General features: G+C 37.1%; 1 protein-coding gene across 1 annotated transcript in view; it reads left to right on the forward strand.

Annotated features, from left to right (window-relative positions):
- The first annotated feature begins 323 nt into the window (after positions 1-323).
- PDE4B (phosphodiesterase 4B) overlaps positions 324-20298 on the forward strand; it is a 329084-nt gene continuing 309109 nt past the window's right edge. Inside the window, exon 1 of the mRNA XM_058538245.1 lies at positions 324-559. Within this exon, the coding sequence (XP_058394228.1) occupies positions 324-559 (236 nt within the window). The remainder of the gene's footprint in view (positions 560-20298) is intronic.

Raw genomic sequence — 20298 nt, forward strand, 5'->3', positions numbered from 1 at the left:
ATATATTCAGCTGAATGAATTCAGTGAGTGTCAGTGTGTAGCTTGCAGACAAACCTCATCCACAAGGAGGCTACTGACATGGGAAGCACTTTGGCGCATTTTCAGAGGCAAAGCCAGGCTGATAAAGCTCCTTGTGACAGCCTGACTTGCCGTTCTTCGAGCATGCTGCTCCTGCTCTAAGCAGCTCCTACAGTGGAGCCACAGCTTCCTAAATTAAACGGGAAACAGTTTGCAGCCTTACCAGCCTCCTAAACTGCAGCTGGGCCTCTGCTATGTGAGAGGTTTTTATTTTGTATGGTGAGAGCTAGCCCTCCATATAAGATATGACAGCAAAAAATTCTTCAAAAGAACTTACTGCTGCTGAATCTGAGGTTTGCATAAAGACTTTCAAGGAGCAGATGCACTTAGAACTTGAGCTTCCAAGACTCCCGGGGAACAGACCGACATCTCCCAAAATTTCTCCACGCAGTTCTCCCAGGAACTCCCCATGCTTTTTCAGAAAGTTGCTGGTGAATAAAAGCATTCGACAGCGGCGCCGCTTCACCGTGGCTCACACATGGTAAGACGGGACCGGAGGGGTCGACAGCGCGTTTCGTTAGCAGCAGTGATTTAGAAATGCAGAAAATGGAACATCTGAATTTTGTTCGTAATACATATCACACATGTGAAATGAATGGAGACTGGGTCAGCTGAAGAATTCACAGTGCACTGGGTGTGAAATTATCTTTGTGCCACTAGCTGTTTCCAGATAAAATAAGCCTCTAACAGTAGAGAGTCTTGAAAATTACTGCTTATAAAAAATACCTAGCCACTTCTAGGTAAATTGAGTATTGAAGGAGTTTTAAAAATTCAGTTTTTTGTTTAATCTCTGTTGAGGTGATGGGTGACATTTTTGTGTGCTTTGTGGTTGTTGTTGATAGTATTTTTAATAGCATACTTTTGATACAAGAATAAGTGTTTTAATCTTAGTTCTAATTTATTTATTTAGACAACGTATAAAGTCAAACTTAATATATTGCATTGCCATGTTTGTAGTGTATAACCTAATGGGTTTTTGATTTATTTACTTTATCTTTACACTACTTAAGGAAAGGGAAAACTAAGTTCCCACTTCTGAAATTATGTGGTTAATTAATTTTATTTATGATTCAAATTCCTATTACCTTTAAGACCCTCTCGTTGTAAAAAAATGACTTAAAATTTATAGTTTTAAATAGATATAGTTTAAATATAGTTTAAATAAATTCAAGATCCCTCTGTAAAAGTTGCACTGAGCCTATCACCTTTAGTATACATGTTATATATTGTAGGGTGGCACCCTTCAACCACTATAATAATGAAATGTAAGGAACAGCACAATAGAAATTAAATAAACTTTAGTTGTAAAAGCTAAGCCATTTCAGATTTCTTTGAAGGATATGTTTTCTTTTAGATTAAGATACTCTTCAAAATTGGGTATCTGTACCCATAGGTTTTATTTAGTAAGGGAACATAGCAAGAAAAGGAGCTAGTACCTCTTACAGGCCGTTCTAACACGGTGATTTTGGGACTGCATACTAGATTGCCACTGACATGATAAACTGAGGATATCTGGTTTTTGAAAATTAATATTTACTTGAATCTTGTTTTATACTCATCTGAAGTGCTTCGCAGTGCATTGGCGAATTCAAGTTACCCCTGGAAATGTGTAGCTTGCCATTGATGGACGCCGCATGTTTAGCCAACACCTACTCTACCTAGCTAAACGTGATATGGTTATTTTTGTTTTCTGACAATGGACTGTTGTTCATACAGTTGCTTTATTGGGGAGTTTTTTTGGTTCATCTTTTTGATGAATTAAATCTTATTACTTAATTGTAATCTTATACTTTCAGAATACATGTGATTAGTTTTTCAAAACCTATCAATTATACAAAACCTAGCATTTGTGTAGAGAGAAGATTTATGTATAAGTATGTACTGATTTGAAGAAGTCTCTCTCTCATGGTTTACCCCCTCCCTGATGTGTGTGTAATTTCATATAGTTTGCTAAGTAGTATAATAGGAGAAGGTATATAGGTATATTATTAGTTAGTTCTCATAAAAGGAACAAAGATGGAAAATGTACAATTAATTGACTCGTATGTTTTACTACTTGGATTAATATTAAACAATTATTTTGACCAGAAGGACATTTAATTTTAGTAAGCTAATTTTCAGATAATGATAAATGTTCATAAAACCTTGGTAATATTTTCCTTATTGTAGAGTTCTTGAATATAATGATGTGACCTTTCTTTTACTTAGAAGAGATTTTTGATGTGCTGGGAACACAGAGCTATAAATACATGATTTTTTTTCTGTTCAAAAGAACCCAAATTTTAAAATGATTAAAGAGCCAGTTTCACTCATGCATTATACAAATTTTCTTTCAGCAAGTTACAAAGAGAACAATTAAATGATATCTGAGGTAACTTATGCTGTTAAAGTGATCTTCTTCTGGTTGAATTAAAACAAAAATTTCCACAAATTGCCAAAAAATACAACACGTGACTTTGGTATAACGTACCATAATATAGGTTTAAAGAATCCATTACTCATCAAACTTATAAAATAACTTGACCATGATTCATCTTCACCCTTTTTCCCTCCCAACTCATACACTCTCCTTTTTATGTTTTTTAGTGAAGCTGTATCACTGTTTGTTTTCAGTTCCTGATTAAGTCTATATTTATGTTTATTTCTATTGTTTTATCTGAGTGTATGTTTGATATTTTTCAGATTTATTTTCATGAAAATTTCTTTTTGGAAAATATACACATATCTTATGTATTTGAATGACTTTTTCACTAACCTTAAAAATTATGTGCTTTTTTTTAGTATCATATGTAATAGTTACATGAGGAAATAAGACCATAAGTGCTTTATTTTTGCCCCCTTTGTCATGATGAAATATAACTGTCCTTTCACGATCAACGATTGGTATTTTCCAAACCATGCATTTAAGTTAGAAATTCCAAAATATGCTGCACTTAGAAGTCTCTAAAAACATATTATTACTTTACAGTAGACAGTAGACTTCTTTTAAGAAGACTGGATTGTTTTGATTCCAGTGTTGAAATTAAAGTAATTTTCATGATGAAGCTAAACAATGCAGAGGATGCAGTTTATGTCTAAACCCACTGAACGATTTTTTTGATCTTTAGTTATTTGTAGATTTCATATTTTGATCAGATGAATATGTAGTTCTGGTTTTGAAAACCCAAGTTATGAAATATAGGCTAATGGCAGAAGATTTAAGAACCACTTGTAAAATACTGACTCTGGGATTATTTTTAAAATATCTGAAAAAAACTAGATAGTCAATGTGTTGTCACTAATCATAATATTTATATAATCTTAGATCTGGAAGGAATTTGAGTGATTATCTCATTGCTTCCTTTCCCCTTGGGAAGGATCACAATTACTGCATCTTTGACATATGGAAGTCTACCCTATTTTTAAGACTCTGGAGAAAACAGTTCTATACTCTCAGTTAGTGCGGTCTCACTACTTCATAGTGCAGATATTGGAAAATTCTTCCTCATGATCAATATCTATATAATATATAATATTCATAATCTGTTTTTTTGGTCCTCAATGAATATTAAGAAAAGACTTGTAAGAACCTGCATGAATCTAAAGGTCATTATCAACTGGTTCCGGGGTTTTCTTCTTTTATTCACTCAACATGTAGAATTGAGTACTGCTGTGAGCAAGAGAAGAAAAAAATTCTGATTCAACCCACGTGGTCCAACACCTACTATATTTTATTTATTAGAATGTTCGCATATATTATCTCATTTAAGTTTCACTTGGAGTATAAGAACACTCTAAATTCTCGTTCTTTTCAATATTACATGTTGCAAATATAAAAGATGTTATGAATTGCTTTAGCTTCTTCCAGGCATTTCTACGACATTAATCATTATTTTAGCTCTGAACCACCATCCCAAATTTCCAAATTCTTTGAATTCTGAAACCCAGAAGTGGACACCACACCCATTGTTAGTTGATATGAGAAAATATAGATAAAAACCATATCATATGTTGCAAAGTGTCAGTAGAATGTTCAGCATTGCTGAATAGGGAGTAGGGAAATTAATGCCAGAGTCCTTAGGTCAACATATTATTTATCCCTCACCCCAAATCAGAGGTGACAACTTCTGCGGCATAGTGTTCTCCTACCTGGCTCATGTGGCTTGTTTTTTCTTGAGTGGCGCTTGCCACATAGTGTCCAGCTTTTTCAACCTTCTCTCCTTTGCTGATATTTTAACCTCGGTCATCAGTTCTCCTCCATTATCAGCAGCATGATGCTCTCTGAAGAAAGCTACTGCTGACATCTTGAATACATCCTGGGCCACTAGCCGTCTCTCCTCTGTATTCTCCTCTTGAAGAGCAAATGTGTTGGTGAGCGCCAGCCTCTGTCTGTCTGTCCATGCTTGCACATGGAATATGCTTGCACAGGGAGCGATATTCTTTCAATTAGAGTTAGTGTTAGACAAAAACACCTGTGTTTTTTTTCCTTCTCCCCACTTGTCCTACGTATATCTTGGAAATCTGTCCTCATTTTAACAAAAGTTCATGAAATGTGTACTTTTGTGCCTAATATTTGAATGCAAAAGTATTAAACGACCGGGTTCATACTCTAAGGGAACTTATACCTGTCAATACAAAGCTGGAATAACTGGAGAAGAGTGAAAAGAAAATGAGTATGTTATAGACTTGACCTTTCTCTGAATTTTAGACACATTTACTGACTTAAGCAATTTAGCCCTAGTTTGCTAGCTAAATCTACTAAATCTGTGCCTTGTATTATTCTTCAACTTCCTTGAATTATTTCTAGCAATATTGAAAAATTTTTGAGAACTATCTGTGTCTTTACATATTTACTGATTGAACATTTAATTGAACCAATCATTTGTTGAGTGCCTACTATGTCCAGGCCCTACTCTGGGTTTAGGAGATACAAAATGAAAAAGATGGAGCCCTTGCCTTCAAAGAACTCATATACTACCGGGAAAACAAACTTATGCATTAATAATTAATCAATAGTCTGTAAATAATGCTATTGAAGAATGATGCTCAACTTGTCGTGATAGCACAGAAGAAATAGATACCACTAGAAAGTGAGTCAATGTGTTAGGGAAGGTTTAGAGAGGAGATGACATTTGTATGGGGTCTTGAAGAATGTAGGAATTTTCAAGGAGAAGACTGGGTAGGAAGGACATTTTTTTGCCCAAGGAAACAATAATAGGGAAATTCTATTGACAAATAACAGTAATAATAGCTCACATTTATTCAGCTCTTAAAATGCATCTGACACTGTTCTAAGTATTTTACTTATTTAGTCCCATAAAAAGCCAATGAGTTATATACTATTATTATTTCCATTTTGTAGGAAAAGGAATGAAGCACAGGGAGGATAAGTAATTTGCCCAAGGTTACACAACAAGTAAGGGGCTGAGCTGGGATTTGACTCAGAGCATGGGGGAAAGTGAACAAAACTCACTGGAGCTACAGCCTAGGGTGCAAAGTGGCAAAGATAGGAGGTAAGAATGTGCCTGTAGCTTGGAGCCATACCCTAGGGATTCCAATATCATGAACAAGACCTGGGGCTTTATTCCATCATCAGTGGGGAGCAACTGCAAGGTTGTGAGAAAGCGATGGCCATAAATAGCTTTTACTTTGGAAAGATCCTTTGCAAGCATTGTGGAAGTGGATTGGAGGATAAGGAGATTGGAAGCAAAGGGAAAAGGGAAAATGTGCGTTTGAGGGATAATGACTCTAATTATTATATCCCATAACATTGAAACCTGTGCTTGTGACGTTATTTATGACTTAACAAATTGCTGTTTATGGAAACCGGGAGGAAAGTCTGTAAACCTGGTGCCCCTTGCATTCCCCACCTACAACATGTTGCTGTGCCTAGTACTAGCTGGTACACAGCCCCCAAATGCACCAAACAGTCATAGCAAAGGTGCTTGGGAGGATGGGTGCATCTGAGGAAACCCGAGTGCTCCGTCCTAATTTACTAGAGGTGCTTTGTCCTAATTTACCAGAGGTGCTTCATGTTGTGTTTTATGTATAATTCTGGTTTTTTACAGAAATTATCTTAGTCCACAGTCTGAACTGAATGCCAGTGGAAATCTAAGCCTTGTAGTCTGAGTCTATTGCTTTAATCTGAGCAAGCATGTTCTCAGTAGTGCAAGTCTATAAATAGTGTTTTCCTGGCCTTTTAGTGTCCACAAGTCTTCAATATATTGGATTTTTAAAGTACTTACCGTAAAAAGGGCTTTGTAAAGTAATGATGACAGCCCCCAGGACCCACGCCAGAAGGCCCGGTGAACATGCCTGCTGCCCAGCTGCTGAGTTCTAAGCCCCTTTTGCGAAATCTCATTGACTTTCTTTTCCCATCCTCCCTCTTGTCTCCCAGTTCTGCTCCTTGGTTGTGTATAGTGCTTCCTTCTCTCACATCACTGTCCAGACACAAGCAACATTACGCTTTAGGCATTTACATGATTCTCCGAGAAGAATCTAAAATGCTTATCATGGTTTATGAAGCCCTACACTGTCTGCCCCAGGCTACCTGTGACCTCATCTCCTCTTCTCCAGCCTTGTTAGCCTCCTTTCTCTTCTTCAACAAACCCAGCATATTTCCACTCCTGGGCCTTTGCACTCGGTGTTTCTTCTGCCTGGAAGACTGGTACCCTGGTTGTTGACATGGCTCATCTCTTACTTCCATTCAGGTTTCCACTCAAATATCACTGCTAGAGAGGGCTTCACTGACCCTTCTATCTCAAAAACCACCTTCCACTTTCTAGTCCCTTACTCTGCTTTATTTTTCTTCTTGGCACTTACCATTACCTGGAAGTACATTACCTGAAAAGAGATGCTTGCTTATTATTTTGTTTTTCTCTTTTATTGTCTGCCAATCATGCTAAATTGCACGAGGGCAGTGATTTTTGTCTTGTTTCCTCTATCCCGGGCACCTACAAGAAAGGCTGGCACTTAATAAATATTTGTTGACAAAATAAAAGAAAGAATGAATATGGTTCCTGTTTCCTGCTCTTTATTCTTAGAGCAATTTTCCTTTACCTTGCTCTGAAGGAGAAAAGGGAGCTTTGTTGATACTTGCCCTACTAACTTCCTTACTCCATCCATTTCTTGACATTTTGTGTCCTTTCTGCCAGTGGGGCTGTATAACTTGCTTCCCATTTTGTGTTCTATGATATTGCAGATACAAGTTTGATCAAATATTTTACTAGAGGCTAATTGTTTTACATGGTAGCCTATTTGATTATGCCACTGCATACAAATCATACTACCTAGCCTGTAGTGCTGTAAAGTAAATATTTGTCTGTAGCACTGTACCATTATTTATTTGGTTATTCTTCATGCATCAAACAGCACAGCTGGGGCTCCAGCTCGGAAAAGCTCTACATCTCTCTTATTAACTGTCTGCATGGAAGTGTTGTACACAGGAATCAATTTGTGATTTGGCCTTTAAAATGTTTGCATATTATATATTATAATGCATAATTATCTATACTTTCCCACTGATGCAACATTTAAAATATTGACATTAGCAAGAGCTACAGCAATTGGAGCTTTTTATACGATTTCCTGGGGGATCTTGGAAGTAGGAGCCTGTGACTTGCAGAGGGAGGAAATTGTGAATTAATACCCTTGCACTCTAGAAAAGACGTCACCAGGAGTGAAAATTTTCACTTGGTTCTGTCTCTTTTTTCCTGAACTGAGAAGTTGGGACCTCTGTCTCTCCTAGTCATTTATTTGACACAGATATGTTTGAATCTCACTGTGTACTTTAAGTTAAAAAAAAAAAAAGAAGTAATTTGTTGACCTCAAATTGCTTCTTGCTAGAACTGAGGCATTTTCTCTTTGAGGAACAATACAAATGATTGCTTCTCTAGACCTTTCATGGAAAAGAACACCTGTCACACGGCGTGCTCCCCTAACAGACCGGCTTGTCCCCTTCTTCCCCCCCAGTCCCCTCACAATTCTTACCCAGATTGGAAGTGAAGGGGTAGGGGTAGCGTGGTTTCAAGGAAAACTGCTTTCAAACTATATTTTTCTGGAACATCAGCTTCCTAGGAACCATTTTGGGGATTACTTGAAAAACAGGGTGTTGGTGATCTTTTCCCTGGCCCTGGGTCCAAACAGAGCAACCTGGGTGACTCTAGGCTTAGAGAACTTCAGAGGAGTCTTAACGCGGATTTCATAACCTCCAAGTACTTGAAAACCATCTATTTAAGAGATAAATGAGTGGACAGAGAAACAATTTCAGTGTAGCTGTGCTTGATAAAGTGATAAGAATTTCTAGACAATTTATAACATTAAAATTATATGCATCTAACATGTCCAGGAATGGCAGCAGGGTGAATGAGGAGGGCAGAATTGTCTGTAGGTCAAGGAAAGGTCACTGATAGTAAAGATTTAAAATTTCAAGAAGTTGAAAGAATAGTACCATGAACACCCTCTGCCTAGATTTACTAATTGTTTTTCCACATTTACTCATTCCATCTCTCTCCATATATAAAATCGTATATACATTTCTTTTTAGTTTGAAGAGAGCACATTTAGATGGAGAACAGTAGTTTCAGGATCAAAAAGAGCCTCATATATATTTTTAAAATACGGAATTGTTTCCATCCCATCAGCCTGTTCTCATATCATAATTTAAGAGTTTAATTCTTAATAGTGTACTAACATACTGACAAGTTATGAATAAATTTGTGACCCCATTTTTAAAAGGAAACTATTGAAATATTTACAGTGGAGGATTAGAGGCATCTGTAATAGTTTATGACTTTTCCTGGTGATAAATTGTTGGTTTTAGGTGCTTGAAACAGTTTCTAAGAGGATGAGTGTCTGTTGCATTCAAATTTTCCTTCCCCAAGAAGAGATGTTATTTCTTTTTCTAAAACTATAAAACTTGAGTCATTAATATGGGACATTATATAATGTCTTAATATATTACATATAGGGTTCTATCATTGTATAATTTTGATGTTATCTAGAATTTTATTTTTTACTGTTAATCTTTATTTTATGTTACGTTATCTGGAGTTGAGAAAGCTAGATTTGGTTTCACTATTTTCTCTTGACTTGCTATTGAGATTTTAGATCAATCAGTTGATTGTCTTGGACCTCAATTCCTTCATTCACAAAATGTAGAAAATAGCCCTATGTTTAAATATTTTCTAATGCTAATTTAATCTAAAAAACACATCTGTCTATCTAGCCCACTAGCTATCTCCTAAGATAATGTATTAAAGTCCTTAGCACAATACTTCATGCATTAGAAGTCATAATAGATGCTACTGTTTAACTATCTTGCTAAATCTCTGAACAAACACAAACATTCACATTATTGTCAGCCTTGGTTGGTAAAGCAGAAATTATTTTTCATTATTTGAAAAGCATCACTGAGTAAGGAATGTGCCAATTTGAAGGAGTCAAAGTGCACATGAATTCATAAAGAAATAATTTTATAATATCCACAGTGTGACCATTCAATATGCTGAAGAAACAAAATGTCATTCATTTATTATCATGCAATCTTCACTTCCAATCTTCGCTTCCAATCACATTCTAATGAGGCAGGCTAAATGATACTGCAACGCACATCAGAAGACCCAGTGTGAATAGCTTACGTCCCAATAAGAAACTTTATAGCCTTGTTTGGCTGCTCTCACCAGTGTATTTTTAAAAGCCATGTGTTATCGTCCACTGCGTGAAGGAGACAGGAAGAGAACCACTTTGAAGTAATTCCATCCACTTGCACCAATAAACTTGAAAGCAAAAAGAAAAAAAAAGGCATAAGAAGATGCCTTGTCTATTTCAGGATTCCACATATAAAAAGCCGATATAGGATTCAGTGAACAAATACCTTGGAAAAATTCCAGCGTCATCAAAAACTCATTTATCTCAAAATGTCTCCTTTCTGTTCCTCCACAAATTAATAAGCTCAGACTGTTTGTTGCAGCACAAAGGATCTGAGAGTGCTTCTGTGACTTATCTGGCCCGCAATTACCTCAGCAGTGTATACAGGAGAACTCTCTCACCATCAGGGCTGTTTAGACCTCCTGCAGAGAGGTTGAGGAAGACAAGACAAAGAAACTAAGGGATCCACTGTCTCTTGCTGGTGTCTTAACTGCCCAAGACTTCCTCCTGAGATTTTACCATTGAAATCCACGTGCAAATTTTAACTTCACGTGGATAACTATGGCCTTTGTCCTTATCGATCCGCTTGCTCTGCCAGGCTGTGCTAACCCAGAAAACAGAGTCATCCCTCTATTGTGCTCCTGTTTACCAAGACAACACAGGGGCTTCAGGAGGTTGGGAGGTCTGGTGCAGAGAGTACAGCATTTGAATCCCAACACCACTTTTTACCAGACACTAGGTTTTGGACAAACCGTTTAACCTATCTTAGTTCCTCTTTCTGTATCTGCAAAACTAGAAAAATACTACTTGTATCTCATTAGGCCATTGTGAAGATTAAATGAAGTTAATGTGTATACGATGCTTAGCACAATCCCTGGTCAATGACAGGTAATCAGCAGACATTAGTTCACAAAGGTATCCAGAGCTTATGATTTCGTATAAAAATTTATGACATAAATTACTTAAGTATTTTATATGACATGGTTTAAATAAATATTTTTATTAAGCAACTGTTGTGCATATTAAATTCATTCTTTTTAGACCACTTAGAAGTTACTTAGTTTCGTAGGATAGTACTTGATCTTAAAGCCCATAATAAGTGTTCTTACCACAGTAAAATAAAATCTAAAAAGAGAAAGCAATCACTATGTGTTATGAGGTTTAATCACTCTCCTTCTTCACAGAGCCTGCAAATGACTTTGGCCTTAAAATGATCTTTATTCTTTAAAATTCCAGTTACCTTTTTGAATTGATTCTGGTCTCCATTAGTGAAACCAGATGCCAATTAAGCACTATTTCTCCAAGTTAATTTAAATAAATTTCTACTAAGTTAAAAATAATGTTCTTTTCCAAGTACCTGAATGTCACTGAAGTTGCTCTCCCTAGACAGAAGAATCTAAGCTCCTAGTGATTTATTTACATAAGAAAGTTTATTCATGACAGGCGATGAGAAAAGAGCTTAGGATCCAGAGTCAAAGAATCTAGACATGCATCCTGGCGCCACCACTTACAAACTGTGTTTGTTTTTGTTTTTGTTTTCAGTGGGGCAGAGGTAGTCATTTAACCTTTTGGAATCTCAACTTTCTCATCAGTAAAGTAGAGATAAAACAATTCTTTCCCTATTCATATATATTTATAAAAGTAATTAGACTTGTTGAAAACCAAGGAAATAGAACCTATTTGTTGGAAGAACGATAAGTTTATAGGACAGAAGGTAATGATAAACTATTACTAATGAGGACAAAGCAAAGTGATTGACTTAAATGCTGCAGGTGATTTGGGTTGTATGTAAAGAGCATCTTGTTAATAAACGTTATTAAATACCACAACATTGCTCCACGAATATTTTATTTTATAAAAAAGGGAGGAGTTTCTGCTGTATGGGACCACTTAAGTGAGAGACTGCGCAGAGACAGGGGCTAGACTAAATGGTACCCTGGATCTTATCTGCCCCCACAGGTCTTTACATCACTTTCTGCAGACAGAAAATAGAAAGCTCATATAACCAATATTCAGTGCAGTGAAAGTTGTATTTAACCTTTATCTAGATGACTTTACAGCATTAAATCAAATTGCTCTTTATTTCTTGGCCGTTTCTGAGAATATTTAGGAATGAAAACAGAAATAAAGGTTATTGTTTCTCTTTTGACAAAGACTTCCTTGTCACATTATCATTGATCAGGATGATTCTGTCTCCTAGCAATTGAAAGGCAGTAAAAGGTTGTATCTTTAAGACAAGGGGTTCTGTTCAAACGAACTGGTACATCATTGAAAAATGGCTTTTCAAAGAAACTCAAAGCTTTGCAGCAGTACAAAATAAAGTAAAATACTTTGGGCTTCACAAGAGTCATGCCAAGTTTCTGGTTCTGTCTAAATTAATAAAAATAAGATTTTTAGGAACCTTTCTGGCAATTGTAGACTAAATTAAGCAACTGCTTCATCTGAATAAAGCTTTGCGGAGTCTAATTCTATGAAAAAACTATCTTTATAAACACAGTACTTGCTTGGGATTCAAGGGATTTGAGTTTTAATGCCAGCTGAATCCCCAATGCCCAGTAAGCACATATGTATACGTTTGCCACTGGTGGATTTTTTGTCAAATGGGATTAATAATTACCTGCTCTACCATCTTACCTTGTACATTATGCTATGAATATTGAACACCAGTGGTTATAGATTGCTTTGGTTTTCTGCAAAGTAACCTGGCAGAGACATTCAAAAGGAAAAAAAAAAAAGGCTTCTAAGAAGTTTTATGCATATCGGATTTTCAAAAATGTGACTCAGCTTTAAAATACATTAATGAATTTTATATTTTATATGAACCCTAAAAGTGCTTTTGCCAAGTTCCTAGTACTCTGAAAGTTTAAATGTTTGTTTCTTAAGGTGTTGCTGTATTTGTGTATGTTAGTCATTTCTCAATGACTAAAAACCAGGTAGACATTGCTTAGTGAATTAATCCTGGTGTATGGTTTGCATTTTCATTTTTTATTAATTCCAATCAACAAATATTCATTGTCAGATGATGCAAACACGATGTACCTTGCCGTCAAGGAGGATCTAGCCAAAGATAGTATACAATCATTTGACATGTGAGATGGTTTTAATAGATACGTGTTACAAATATACAGTATAAAATATAATGGCTCTCCCACTGCTACCAAGTGGTGCTAATCTGATTATGAAACTAAAGGTTTACAGACCAATGGTGCTGCTCCGCTTTTCAAATGTCTGTGAGCATTGAATCTGCTCCTGTTATGGTGACTTATTTTCTTCAGCAATTAATCACTAGGGAGCTATACTGGGGAATCTGATGTAAAGCATGAGGTTAGGTGTAAGTAGTCTGCTGGTGTGAGCAAGCAAGAAATACGCTCTGAGAGAGAGGAACAAGATAGCAGTATTTCAATTTTTTTCACATGAAAAATGGGGTAATAATAGAAAAATTATACCACATATGTCTTATATCATCTAATCCTTACCTCCATTTACAGATGGGGAAACTGAGACTCAGAGAGGTCAACTGACTGGTGCGAGGTAACCGAGCTACAAAGTGGTCAACCAGGAATTAGCCCTGTGTTCTGGTTTAGAGTTACACATTGTGTACATTGGCAAATTCCATAGGTTCACTGGTACTCCTTCACACAACCTCGTTGTGTGAGGAGGTCCACCTCCTTCTCAACCTCCAACTCCCAGCCCCTATGGGAAAGTATCCAGGGTCATCACACTCTCATGTCCCTTTATTAAAAGCCTTCTCACAGTGGGAACCTGACAAACTCATTTGCACTTAAGCATAATTGACTCAGCGGTTTAATGTGTTATTCCATTTTAGGGGAATAAACATTAAGCCAGAAGAATTAATCTCTACTTGTAGAATTTGACACATTAGAGAGCAGAGGCAAAGGGAAGTATTTTAGAGGATGAAATGGTATTTTCCAATCCCCTGAAGGCATGGGACGCAGGTGATAGGCTGAATGTCCCAGGCATGTAGTTGGATTTGCAAACTTTTCGTTCATTCACCACGTCTGCCACCTACCTGTTCTGTGCCCATGCTTCCTGCCTGCCTTCCTGTTTCTGTGGATCCACTCTGCGTACCTGGTTCAGCCCAATCCCTCCTCTGTGCACGGCCTTCTATCCCCTCTCTCCCTCAGGGGCTCTGCTCTTGTCTCTGCTGTCTCCTGCAGCATCAGGTTTCCATCCTATTCAATTATTTCTATCAGTCTACAAACAGGCTACAGCTCTATTCTTTCACAGACCCTCTCTGACTCCACACACCCCTCCATCTATTACCCTATTTTTGTTCCCCTTCATAGCAAAACTCCCCAAAATAGTTGTCTGTGCCTTTCTGCACATTTCCTCTCCTCCAGTCTGCTTTTGAAAACTTCTAGTCAAGTTTTCCCCACACGGCTCCACTAAAAGTGTTCTTACTGAGGTTATGACATCCCTGTGCCAAATCTAATGATCGACTCTCAATCCTGATCTTACTCAGCCGTCAGCAGCGTATCATACCATTGATTACTCCCTCTTTCTTGAAACACTGCCTTTGCTGGCTTCCTGGACACTACAATCTCTCTCCTTTCTCAGAGGCTGCTCTTTCTCAATCTCCTCAGCTGGTTCCTCTTCATGTCCCCAAACTCTTAAGCAGTGGAATGGCCCCAGAGGAATGTGCACCACTTCTCTGTTTTTTTTTTACATTCACTCCCTGGGCCAAGTATGACTTTAAATACTATCCATATGCTGATGATTCCCAAATTTATATCTTTTGCCAGATTTCTCTGAACTCCAGACCTATATATCTATCCAACAGCCTTCTTGACAGCTAAAACCGAGCATGTGCAAAACTGACACCATAATTTTCACCCCCACACCCCACCGTTATTGCAGTCTGTTCCCTGTCTTCTCCAGCTTGGTAAAATGCAATCCCATTTTTCTAATTACTCAGGCCAGAAATCTTGGAGTCTCCATGCTTCCTGTTTTTCTCTGATATTTCACATTTCAAATGCATCCGCAGATGCTATCAGCCCCACTTTCCCAGCGTATCCAGAATTGGACCACTTCTCATCACCGTCAGTCACCCAGGCTGCCCTGACTTCATACCTACATTATTAAATTAGCCTCTTACCTGCTCTTGCTGCTTTCACCCTTTCCTCCTTGCAGCGCATGCCGCACACAGCAGCCATGGTGATCCTGTAACATGGGAGCTACTGGGCCACTCCTTGCTCCACTCAGAACCCTTCAAGCTTCATAGCTTCAACCCAACACTTCATAGCAGTCCATCTCACTCGGAGTATGGCCGGCGTGTATGTGCCTTACCTGCAAGACCCCATTGGTCTCAACCTATTACTTCTCAAACTCCTTTCCTTTACTCACACCATTCCAGCTACACCAGTGTACTTGCTGGTCCTCATACAATCAGTCTAAGCAGCATCTCTCATCAGGGCTTCTGCCTTTTTTTGTTGTCAAGAAAGAATTTCCCTCAGATATCTGTATGGCCCTCTTTCTTTCTCCTTTCAGGTCATTGCTTTAATTCATCTAATTGAGAGGACTTTCCTGACCACTTGTATAAAATAGCAGCCCCCCACCCCAGCCTTCCTATTGTCCTTAACCCTGCTTTGATTTCTGTATAGCACTTATCTGCACCGGATGTATATGTCTACATCTACATCCACATCTACATTCCTGTCCATATCCGTGTCATCTCTATCTATCTATCTATCTATCTATCTATCTATCTATCTATCTATCTATCCATCCATCCATCCATCGATCCATCCATCCATCCATCCATCCATCCATCCATCCATCCATCCATCCATCTATCTATCTATCTATCTATCTATCTATCTATCTATCTATCTATCTATGTATCTATCTATGTATCTATCTATCTATCTATCTATGTATCTATCTATCTATCTATGTATCTATCTATCTATGTATCTATCTATCTATGTATCTATCTATGTATCTATCTATCTATCTATCTATGTATCTATCTATGTATCTATCTATCATCATCGTCATCATCAACATCATCATCATCGTCATCTATCTTATTTTCTGCCTCCTCCCACTAAAATATAAACTTCATGATGTTAGAGACTTTTGCCTAGGTCCAAGTGCTTTATTCTTTAATTGTAAGTGTGTTTCTTTGACTCACACTAGAACAGTAGTTCTTATCATGTCACCAACACGTCAAGAATTAGTGAGAGTGAAAAGGATATTCACAGAGTAAGTGCACTAGGAATCGCACGTAAGTCTAAATCATGTCTATTTTGTTTTCTGTGCTACAGCCAGTCTATTAAAACAGCAACATCAACATGAGTATTTTCAGGAAAGAGTATCACAATTTGTGATAAATGTTATTTGTAGGGCATTTTGTGGAAGAAAAAATATCAGGAGTCATCGTATTAGACTGATTTCTTTGAGGCCAGGTACTGTGTCCTTTTTTTCCCCCATTGGCAAAGAATGTTATTTTATTTCCATTTTTATTGATATATAATTGACATATAACATTGTATAAGCTTAAGGTATGCAACATAATGATTTGATATGTATATATATATTGCAAAATGATCACCATAAGTTTAGACGTATTCACCTTGCGTGGTAACTGGCAAGTAACTGCTCAACTGAATTGCTTATTTTTTTTTCCTCTAAGGTGTCTATATTTTTGTTGCACATGAAGCAGACTTATTTTGGTCCCTATTTTACCACTGGGATATTGACAAGGCAGAGGATGATATTATAATGTAACATCTGAAATTATACGGTGTGAGGAAACCCACACACATACTATTTGTCAAACAATGAGGCTATTTCTAATATGTGAACAGATGTACAATAGAAATTAGCAAAATGAAAGACAATCCAATTTTTTAGTTTTTGATATAAACAGAGAATTTATATATAGTTTCCTATGTTATAATAGTTAGAACCTCTTCTTTCTAGGTACTCACTTAAGAAACTTATTGTTGACTGAGACCTAGATTTTATAGTTGTTTTCCTTTCTGTATTGTGATAATGACAAATGCCAAGAGTTATATCTTATCCCTCTTTGTCCAGGTCCAAGTGCTGTTTTTTGAACTTCCATGCAAGATTTTTTATCCAAGTTTTCACCAGTTGAGAGCTCGTAAGGATTGTTTAGTTTTCAATGAAAGAAAATCTTTATGTCCTAAATATTTTCTGGTTTTGCAGTAGCATATATCAGACATAGTTATTATGTTTGGATTGGGATTTTCATTTTTAACATGTTCTTGAATTCTCTAGGCATTTAATGTTTCCATCTGGTCCTCATAAAAGATTTCACATTTATAATGCAGCTCAGGCTCCTGATCAGAGAGCATCATTATAATTCCATCCATGACTCTAGTTTACAGGGCAGATACTTTTTTAACTTTGGATTTGTTTTTGTTTTTGCTTTTTTTTTTCTTTCTTAAACCTAGGAATAACACTTGATTTTAATGGTGCATTTCTCTCTGAAAACAATCATGGTATGCACACCATGACGACAGGCTTGTTCCCCACTTCCTTCTGTGCGGTTTGAAGCTGCTAGTTCAGAAGTAACCACGCTGAGTCCGGTACAGGACACTTAGCAGCCGACAAACTTCCTCTCCATTAGACAATCTGTTCTCAGTCATCACAAATGGAGGGGATATTTTCAAGGACTTGAACATTTTGTGGGAATAGCCAAACATTTTGGAATCCCCTTTCACCGTGTTAAATAGTAGGTTCTAGAGCACAGTTCAAGCAAATGTTCACAGCTTCTAGCAGGGTCTTTTCTATTTACTAGGTGCTCAGTAGGTGTTTGTGAATTTGTCAGCGAGCACTTATGCAGCCCTTACTCTATGCCAGGTAATGCTCCAACAGCTTTATAAATATTAACTCATTTAATCCTTACAGCAACTTTATGAATAAGGAAAAATTAGTATTCTCATTTTAAGGAGGAGGAAACTGAGGTAAAAAGGCAACAAGACCACAGCTAGCGAGCGGCAGAGCCAGCCTTCAAACCTGTTGACTAGGCTCAAGTCCATGTTCTTAACTACTAAACTGTGCTGTGATTGATTGTGTTCAGCTGAAAATTTCCAAAAATCTATTTTTACTTTCCTGGAATTGAATTGCACACTCTGTGTAACACCCTCAGTACCATGCTTGACTTGCAGTTGACGCTCAATGAATATTTGTTTACTTAAGAATGAGTGAAATAGTGACTGAGTTTCCATACCTTGAAATAGGCAGAACCAAAGGCAAATCACCATGGTCGCCATTGGAGAGGCTGCTCTTCATTCAGAAATGCCAATGGGTTCTACTATATAGGGATAACCCATATTTAAGGCTCTGATACTCTTAGGATGATGCTCTGGATTAAATCTAAGAGAATTGTCTTCATTACACTCACTGCTCTTTACTGATTCAGTTTTTTAAATTTAAATGAAATACACGTAAAGTAAAATTTACCATCTTAAGTATTTCTAAGTATACAATGCAGTAGTGTTACATACAGTCACATTGTTGTGCAAACAATTTCCAGAATTCTTTTCATCTTGCAAAATTGAAACTTTATACTGATTAAACAACAACTCCCCCATTCCTCCTTCCTTCCAGCCCCTGGAAACCATCACATTTTGTTTATCCATTCATCTACCTATGGACCTTTGGATGTCATACTTCCACCTTTTGGAAGTATGAGATCCAATTCACAATAACCACCTTTTGGTTATTGTGAATAATGCTGCTGTGAACATGGATGTACAAATACCTCTCTGAGACTCTGCTTTCAATTCTTGGGGTATATACCCTGAAATGGATTTGCTGGATCATGTGATAACTCTATTTTTATTTTTTTTGAGGAATCATACTGTTTTTCCTAATGGCTGCACCATTTTACATTCCTACCAATAATGCTCAAAGGTTCTGGTTTCTCCAGATCCTCATCAATACTTGTTGTTTTCTTTTCTTTTTTTTGGCAGTAGTCATCCTACAGGGTGTCATGTGGTATCTTGTTGTGGTTTTAATTTGCATTCCTTAATAACTAGTGATGTTGAGCATCTTTTCATGTGCTTGTTGGTTATTTGTATATCTTCTTTGGAGAAATGTCTATTCAAGTCCTTTACCCATTTTTTAATCAAGTTATTTGTTTTTATTTGTTGTTGAGTTATAGGAATTCTTTAGTGTATTCTGGATATTAACTCCTTATCAGATAAAGGGTTGCAAAATATTTTGTCCCATTCCATAGGTTGCCTTTTCACTCTGTTGATTGTGTTCTTTGATGCACAGAAGTTTTAAATTTTGATGTAGTCTAATTTGTCTATTTTTCCTTTTATTGCCTGTGCTTTACATATCATATCTAAGAAATCATTGCCAAATGCAATGTCACGAAGATTTTCCCCTATGTTTCCTTCTAGGAGTTTTATAGTCTTAGCTCTTAGGTTTAGGTTTTTGATCCATTTTGAGTAGATTTTTGAATATAGTGTAAGGTAAGGGTCCAATTTTATTCTTTTGCGTGTGGATATCCAGTTTTCCCAGCACGGTGTGCTGAAAAGAATGATACAGATTTAAGTGAAACTCAAAACACATGGCTGTAAACCTGTAGTTCCTCTCATACTTTGGTCTAAACCACAATGGATTTAGAAGGAATTATTTCTAGAGTTCTCAACTGAGGGCAGTTTTGTCCTCCTGGGGGCATTTGGCAATGTCTGAAGATTTTTTGGTTGTCACATCTTGGGATGGGAGTGAGGGGTGGTTGCCATTGGTTTCAAGTGAGTAGCAGTCAGAGATGCTGCTAAACATCCTATGACGCACAGGATACCCTCCAGCAACAGAGAATTATCAGACCTCAATATGTCAATAGTGGTGAAGTTGAGAAATCCTGGCCTAGAGTATAGTGAGAAAGAGTAATACTGTGGGTCCAAAAAATTGGGAAATCTTCTTTTATGCCATTTGAGGGCTTGGCAATGATGATTGCAGAGGTGATTGCCTAGGAGCCCAATTATATGGCTGGGTGACTTTTAAAGAGACCTGAATTTTATGTATATCTAGTTAGATTTTAATAATGGAATGCATTTTGTATTTTATTTTTCCCCTCAAGATTGTCCTTTGCCCATTCAAACATTAATTTTCCCTTTTCAGTCAGGAAGAAAATGAATAATTGTAGGGTTGTTCATGGAATTTGGGGTGCAATTAGATTGTATATTGGCCAAGGATTACAGGAAGGCCTCCAGTCTGGCTTGGTCCAGCTACTCTTCCTACTTCTGAGCTACTTGTGGGAGAAAAATGCCCAAAGGACAATATAAACAGGAAATAAGTTACTTTGTAATAACCTGGGATTGTATCTGAAATTCCAGAGCTTGACTCTCTGCTGAACGGAGCTGGAACACATAGCTTCAGGGAAACATCATTGAGTAGATCGTGATTGAGTGGAGATCTGACTGGCTAAAAGTCTCTATTCATGAGAAAATTTTCAAGAAGAGCATTTCCATCAGAAAGAACAGAAAATTACAAGTGAAAAGGTGGGACTATGCTTGGCATGTTCAAGAAATAGAAATAAGACCAGTGAGGCTGATGACATAAGTTAGTGAGGATAACAGCAGTGTGGTATAA

The sequence above is a fragment of the Diceros bicornis genome, chromosome 4, assembly GCF_020826845.1.
Source record: "Diceros bicornis minor isolate mBicDic1 chromosome 4, mDicBic1.mat.cur, whole genome shotgun sequence".
In the NCBI taxonomy this organism is placed as follows: domain Eukaryota; kingdom Metazoa; phylum Chordata; class Mammalia; order Perissodactyla; family Rhinocerotidae; genus Diceros; species Diceros bicornis.